General features: G+C 55.4%; 1 protein-coding gene across 2 annotated transcripts in view; it reads right to left on the reverse strand.

Annotated features, from left to right (window-relative positions):
- Window positions 1-7,135, reverse strand: part of YPEL1 (yippee like 1) — an 18,322-nt gene extending 11,187 nt beyond the window's left edge. For both annotated transcript variants that reach the window (XM_057526529.1, XM_057526528.1), the window contains exons 1-2: window positions 6,982-7,135; window positions 2,369-2,514 (exon numbers count right to left, since the gene is read on the reverse strand). In XM_057526529.1, coding sequence (XP_057382512.1) covers window positions 2,369-2,514; window positions 6,982-7,020 — 185 coding nt within the window. In that variant the 5' untranslated portion in view covers window positions 7,021-7,135. The remainder of the gene's footprint in view (window positions 1-2,368; window positions 2,515-6,981) is intronic.
- Window positions 7,136-7,581: the final 446 nt, after the last annotated feature.

A 7,581-nucleotide genomic window follows, 5' to 3' on the forward strand; every position in this document is an offset into this window, starting at 1 on the left:
GCTTAAACTGACACCAAACCTGGGTCAGGGCAGTACAAGAATGGAATTCAGGGGAGTTCCCTGGTGACCTAGTGGTTAGGATTCTGGGCTTTCACTGCTGTGGCCCGGGTTCAACCCCCGGTCAGGAAACAGATCCTGAAAGCCCCGTGGTGCAGGGAAAAGAAAAAAAAAAAAAAAAAGGGAATTCACTGTAAGTTTCTTCAAAGAAACCAAGATACAAACATCCTAAGTAATATGACCAAACAGGGTCTAGCAGTATTTTAAAGGATGGTACAATATAATTAAGGTGATTTTATCACAGGAATGCAAGATAATTTAATATCAGAAAAATTTACCACCAATTGTTCTGTTTATCTCAATAGATGCAAAAAAAAAAAAAGCATTCAACAAAATTTTAACATCCATTCACAATTTAAAAAACATTCCACACAAACTAAGATTGTAAGAGAACTTCCTTACCTTTTACGAGGCATCTACCAAACAAATAAAAAAATCCCAAAACCACTCACAGCAAGCATCATGCTTAATGGTAAAACTTAGAAAACATTATCTTTGACATCAGGAATAAACCAGGATGCTCTCTATACCGCCAATTCCATTCAACGGTACCAGAAGTCCCAGCCAGCTGGTAAGTCAAGAAAAGGCTTATAAGGGAAAACATACTCTCATACAACAGTGTAACAATAAAGTATCTAAGAGCACATTCAAAGACTGGAAACACCTTTACAGAGAACATTAGAAAACTCTGAGGGGTATAATAAAAACCTAAATCAATGGAGAGCTAAATCATGACCAGGACTGGAAGATACTGTAAATATATGAATCGTCCCCAAAGTAATCGTTAAATGCAATTCAAATCACAATCCAGGAGGGTGTATGTGTGTGTACAAATGAGCCAGAGAGCCAGTGAGACAAAGAGAGAGCTTTGAGTCTAGAACTTATCTTACAAGTGTCTGTAGGGGAGGGAAAGTTTTCCTTGACCCTCTTAGGGTCCCTGGCTGGGTCTGAAAATGAACTAACAGAGTAACAGGAGCAGGAAGCTTTTATACCTTTTAGACAACAAATCAATAAGTTTGTGAAGAACTGACGAGGCCGGAGGGGTTTGGGCTGCGGTGGTCCATGGTGAAGGAGTAACTAAGAAGACAAGACAAGGTTTGTTTATACAGATTTCTCGGCCCCAATTCCCTGCCTTCCCTCTTCCTGGTGCAGGGAGGGGGCCCTCTCAAAGGGGAGTTTCATGGCCAGGTTCAGGGAAGAAGGTCACTCTGACCACCCCCCTTCTGCTGTTTTCTCAAACTCCTTCAAGCTTAAGATACTCAGGAAGCCTAGGTGCCACACGTTAGGGTGGCGTGTCCTGAACTCCATCACATCAGAGGCCAGAAGCAGCCAGAGGGAAGCTCGTGCTGCGCCGGAGCCGGCCCGGGAGCGGTCATTTCAGGGTCATTCAGACTCACCAAGGCTGGGGTATCCCGGCTCAGGACAGAAAAACCAGCCTTAGCAAGGACAGAATGCGCTTGTTCTGACTGCAGTGCTGACTGAACGCATGTTGTCTGTTTCAGTATCTTCACCTGAGTTTTTCTCTTTGTATTTAAAGGACCCTTAAATGAATAAACTCCTCTCTTATCCCTGGTGGTTCAGGCCTTCAGAGTCCTGGGCCCCGTTAGTGGCAGAAGCATGGCTCCCAGTGACCTGAACGAGACTAAAGAAACGGCCTTCACTTAGCCCATCCTTTAGACAAATGACACCACTCTGACTCATAATTAGAAAGCAGGACACCCCTCGTTTCTAAATCGGAGTGGCCTCTGATGGGGCGACTCCGTTTAAAGGGGCAACTTAGGACGTCCCCGGCGGTCCAGAGGTTAGGACTCCATCCCCCACTGCAAGGGGCTCGGGTTTAGTCCCTGGTTGGGGAACTAAGATCCCGCAAATAAAATAAAGTGGCAACTTGCCAAGCGTTTCTGTTTCTTTGAATTTCTCCACGCCGTGAATGCCCCCCACATGCAGGGGGCCTACCTGAACGCCCCTTCCCTCGGAGCAGCCCCACTCTTGCGCTCCTGTCACCTTTGTGGAGCCCGGTCCATCCTCAGCACCCACAGTCACCCTTCAAGGGCTGGGTGTGCCTCCCACCCTGGCGCCCTGCCATCTGTGTCCTGCCCTCCGCCCCTGTCACCGCCCTCCCGGGGGTCCTAGAGGAGCAGCGGCCCAACCTGGCTGGATCTCAGTCACAGAGAAGCGTGTCGTGATTTAACTAGGTTTTCAGGCTGGATGTCCCCGAGGCAGGGAAATCCTGACCAAGTTCTCCAGCCACCAGTACACAAACGGGCTCTTCCAACCACACCTGCTGACAAGTCAGGACCCACCTTAGTACCTGAGGTGAAATGCATCACGTGCCTCACTTCTACTGCAGCCGCCGTGTCCCCTGGGTTTGGGGAGCAGCCACCACCCCACGAAGATGTTAGTGTGGGGTAAGTTCTTAGGCCAAAAACAACATTCTGGATTCCAGAAGTTTCTCTCCTAAAATAAGCATGGATATTTATTTTAAGAGAGCGTAAATCAGGCCCATGTCCATATGGTGCTGTTACCACGCTTCCAAAGACAAACCCTGAGAACCACCACCCAAGCAAGCAGCTGACACTCCCGGGAGGGCGCGGGCTCCCGGCCCTTCTCGTCCCCATATGGGTTCACTTGTCCTCCCGGCCCTGCCTCGCCCACCTGGCTGCGGGGAGGGACGGAGGCACAGGCGGGCAGGGAAGCGGGTCTCCCTGGGGCTGGTGCACAACTCCGGCGCTGGCAACAGCGGGGAAGAACACAGCTCAGAAGGCCGAGGTGCTGCCCACGCGCCCGCCCCATCCAGCAAGGAGAGAGCAGCCCATCCAGCACCATCACGAGGCGCCCAAGAGCCTTGTGGCCCAGGCTGCTGCTGGTCTATGAGAATCCCATGAATTAACAGCAGCCCTAAGACACGAGTGGTCTGATTAGTCCCACCGTGCAGACAGGGAAACGGACACCCCGAGAGCTAGTAAGCAAGCTGTGCAGCTGGATTCAAAGCTGAGAATCTACACCCTGGACCCCTGTAAACATGTGTCTGTAGACAGGTGAGCAGGTGTGAACATCACAAACGGATGCAAACCAAAGGTGCACTGTATCTGTCTTACAACCTAGCAGGCTGGCAAAGATTTTAAAAAGTTGACAACTCCACTGGCGAAGGCACCTGGGACATCGCTGCCATCTGGCAGCACCCACTGGCGCACCCGGGCACAGGCCCCAGGCCCAGGGTCCATCCCCGGCATTTCCCTCCAGGCTGCCTGGCCCCTGCGCAAAGTAACCCCGGAAAAGGCTGTTACAACATTGCCTGTAATAACTAGAGATTAGAAACCATCTCCCATCTCACTAAGAGGGACCGGCCAAACGCACTGATGGACTTATCAGAACTGTTTCCAAGGTGGGGCCTCAGCCACTTCTTTCTCACCATCTACTTTTTTGTAACTTTTGATTTTGATACCAAGTGTAGGTACTGACCACAAACACACACACACAGCACATGGGCCCAAGGCGTCGGGGGGCCTGGAAGGTGTCCATCAAAGAGCAACAGCATGTGTAAAATTTGCTTCGGGCAGTACCAGCTTCCCTTCGCACACATGGACTTCCTACTTAAATTACAGGGTGAAAAGCTTTTTTCCACGTCTCTGGAACCGCAGCCTTCCTGGATCCCTGGATCCGCTGGGAGGGGCGAGAAGACTCCTTCAGTTCTCCCGGCCGCCTCCTATGCCCTCAGATGAAGCCCCCTCTGCCCTCATGCCCCACCAGCTGCCCCCGCGTCCCCCCGTAACCAGCCCCCTCATTCCCCCAGCGTGGCCTGCCTCCACCTCCTCCCACCAGACTGCTGAGGAGGGCGCTGGCACTGAGCCTTTCTTTTCTAAGAACCTGTGATACATTCTTTTTAATTTCTCCCACTAACTAAGTTTCCCAGCCGTGGCCCTGGGATGCCTCCTAGCAGAGGTTGCCTTTTTCCTCGCTAAGAAGGGAAGATGCAGGCATGACAGAGGGAGGGCTGCCCTGTCTTAAGCTGGAAGTGGGAGGAAAGAGCCTGGGAATCTTATGCCATTTTATTAACCACATGCTAATTGAAACATAATCAAGCATCCCTGTGTTGGGGAAGGGAAGGGAAAAAACAGAGAGGCAGAGAGAAGCCAGAATGGGGCTGGTGCTGGGGGGTGGGGGCCGTGTGGCTGCGGGAGCCAGGCTGCTGCGGGGGCTCGACCCAACCAAGCCACATACGCGGAGCCTGTGGGGCCTCAAGCCGAGCTGGTACCCAATCTGTAAAATGGGGGTGAATCGTGAGTCCCACGGAGGACCCGAGAATCATACCAGGTGTCAGGTTGCTGTTGCAGTGGCCGAGGGTTGGCAAGCTGTCTCAACGCCTCACAAACCCCACGGGGAACCCTGGTCCTGGTTCTCAGGCTTCCCAGGTGTGGACTACGTGGCTTGGCTCCATCACCGGCGACAGGCTTTCAGCAGTGCCGGTGCCACAATCACGGGAGTGATGTCGCCGGCAGCTGACTGGACCTCATTCTCTCGACTTCTTTCCTGAATCCAACTCACACTGCCCTCCCCGGAACCCTCAGCCTCCAGTGACCTGGCGGTTCAGAACTTTCTCCATCCTCCCCTCACTCAACTCTCTGCTCACAATTCCCACTCCCTGCAGGTTTTGCTGATTAGCAGATCTAACTACTCTCTAAAAAGTTAAAAGCAAATGACTTGCGAATAAAGTGTCAGAGATGAGAAGGTTTTAAAGCAGGGGACTTCTACTGCTTCTTCATATTTGAAACTATGTTCCACTCATCAGGCTACCAGGGAGAAAAAGACACTGCATGGAAAGTCCTTGCCCTCTGTACCTGCCACCCCCGCCCCTTGAGAGGATCCTGGCGGAACCTGGTGAAGGCAGGTAGGGGTCAAAGGCTCTCAACATAAAGAGCTTTATAAATTTTAGTGCTTCAAAAACGGAAAAAGTAATGTCTGGAGTTTAGACAAAGGCATATACCTCTATCAGTTTTTAATTTTGGCAAACGTACCATGGCAACATGGGATGGTAACACCAGGGACACGGAGCGCGGGGCACGTTGGGACTGTCTGTACTATCTTTGCAACTTTTGTGTAAATCTGAAGTTTCCAAAATAAAGAAGTTGATTTAAAATCAGAAAGACTGGGACTTCCCTGGTGCTGCAGTAGTTAAGAATCCGCCTGCCAATGCAGGGGACATGGGTTTGAGCCCTGGTCCGGGAAGATCCCACATGCCGCGGAGCAACTAAGCCCGTGCGCCACAACTACTGAGCCTGTGCTCTAGAGCCCACGAGCCACAACTACTGAGCCCGTGCGCCACAACTACTGAAGCCTGAACACCTAGACCGTGCTCTGCAACAAGCCACTGCGAGGAGAAGCCCGCGCACAGCAACAAAGAGTAGCCCCCGCTCGCCACAACTAGAGAAAGTCTGCACGCAGCAACAAAGACCCAACGCAGCCAAAAATAAATAAATAAAATAAATTTATTTTTTAAAAAAAAATCAGGGCTTCCCTGGTGGCGTAGTGGTTGAGAATCTGCCTGCCAATGCAGGGGACACGGGTTCGAGCCCTGGTCTGGGAAGATCCCACATGCCGCGGAGCAACTAGGCCCGTGAGCCACAATTACTGAGCCTGCGCGTCTGGAGCCTGTGCTCCGCAACGGGAGAGGCCGCGACAGTGACAGGCCCGCGCACCGCGATGAAGAGCGGCCCCCGCTTGCCGCAACTAGAGAAAGCCCTTGCACAGAAACGAAGACCCAACACAGCCAAAACTAACTAACTAACTAAATAAATAAATAATAAAAATAAAAGGAATTCCTTTAAAAAAAAAGTAAAATAAATATCCTTTAAAAAAAAGACGATTAATCAGATTGGTGATTAGGATCATTCAGTTACTTTTTTAAAGTGCCCACTACAGGCCAAGGCTTGTGCTACAGCTGTGCTAAGATGGGGTCCCCCTGATCCTGGCTGAGGGGCTCCCACACGCAGAAGACACTCTAGCCCCTGAGATGCAAGGAGAGGCAGCGGGAGGGGCTCCCAGAGCCTGAGTCAGCTCCCCTCAGACCAGATCCCACGGCGAGGGTTGGGGGGACCCGGGCAGGATCGCAACGCTCAACACCGGGATTAAGCACAGCTGCCACGGAGGGGCAGGGGCTCAACCAACGTGTGTTCCATCTCTTGGAGCAGAGCGGAGGCCGCAGCAGGCACAGGTGCAGGGAGAGCAGCAGCTTGCTCAGGGACGCACCTGAAGGCCATCCCCGGAGGAGGGAGGCCTGGGTAGGAGTTCAGGAGAGTGAGGGTTATGGGTGGAAAGACTAACATTCTTAGCAAAGGAAACAACAGGTTGAGGTGTGTATGTTTCATACAGAAGAAAAATGCAACTGCACAGAAAAAGCTTGGGGTGGGGACGCCAACGTCGTCCACACCGTGGTCCATCTAAGACGGAACTGCAGCCCTTTCCCACGCAGAACTCGGCACCTAACCTGGACTCCCGGCGATGCCCGTTGGAGGCCGGCCTCGCCAGGGAGAGGAGGCTCAGGCTCCTGCAGGCTCTGCGCCCGTGAAGCTCAGTCGGTGCCACAAGTGGGGAACGAATGCGGGACGAGGCATTTCGGCCTCGCCCTTCACGTGGGCAACTTTAAACGCCCCCCTTCCGTGAACACGCTGGGAGGCCCCTTTTGTCCTCATTTCCCTCCCCAGGCGCGACCTTTCTTTTAGGGGAAAAGCCTGTTACCGTCAGGCGGGCGGCTCCTCCCGAGCCTTCTCCAGGGCGGGGTGGGGAGGGGCGGGAGGAGGGAGAACCGGGGAAATGCTCCTGACCCGGCGTCGCGGTCCGCGCCGAACCCGGGTGGTCCCGCCGCAGCGCGCCCCCTGCCCCCCGGACGACACCGCCCGGTACGCCCGCCGGGCCCGCCCTACTCACCGCCGCCCGCCGGTCCGCGCCCCGGCCCGCAGCGCCCATCGGCCCGGCCTCGCTCAGCTCGGGCGCGGCTCTCCGGCGGCCCCGGCGCGGCCCGGGACGCGCTGCGGCCGTTGGCTCCCCGGCCGCGCGCGAGGCATCCCCGCCGCCGCCGCCGCCGCCGCCGCCGCCGCCGCCGCCGCCGCCCCCGGGCCGCCTGCCCTTTGTTTTGAAGCCGCTGCCCCGCCGCGACGCCGTTAACGGCCTGGGAGCGCGGCGCCGACCAATCAGCGCGCGGCCCTGCCCCCGGACACACCGCGCGCCCCGCCCCGCGCCCCGCCCCGACCGCGCGCCCCCGCCCCGCGCGCCCCCGCCCGCAGCTCGGCCGGCTCGCCCTCGGCTGGGCAGGGCAGGGCGCACGTGCCGCGGGGCGCGCCGCGCTCCCATTGGCCGGCCCGCCGAGCGCGGCCTCGGAGCCCGCCAGTGAGGGTCGAGGGGTGCGGGGGCGGGGCCGCGCGGGGGGGATGGGGCGGGGCTAGGGCGGGGCGGGCTCAAAAGAGGAGCGCGCCGCGCAGGCGCGGGTTGCCCTGAGCTGAGATCTCGGCTGCGGGGTCAGCGGCGGTC

Source organism: Balaenoptera acutorostrata, chromosome 13 (assembly GCF_949987535.1).
Source record: "Balaenoptera acutorostrata chromosome 13, mBalAcu1.1, whole genome shotgun sequence".
In the NCBI taxonomy this organism is placed as follows: domain Eukaryota; kingdom Metazoa; phylum Chordata; class Mammalia; order Artiodactyla; family Balaenopteridae; genus Balaenoptera; species Balaenoptera acutorostrata.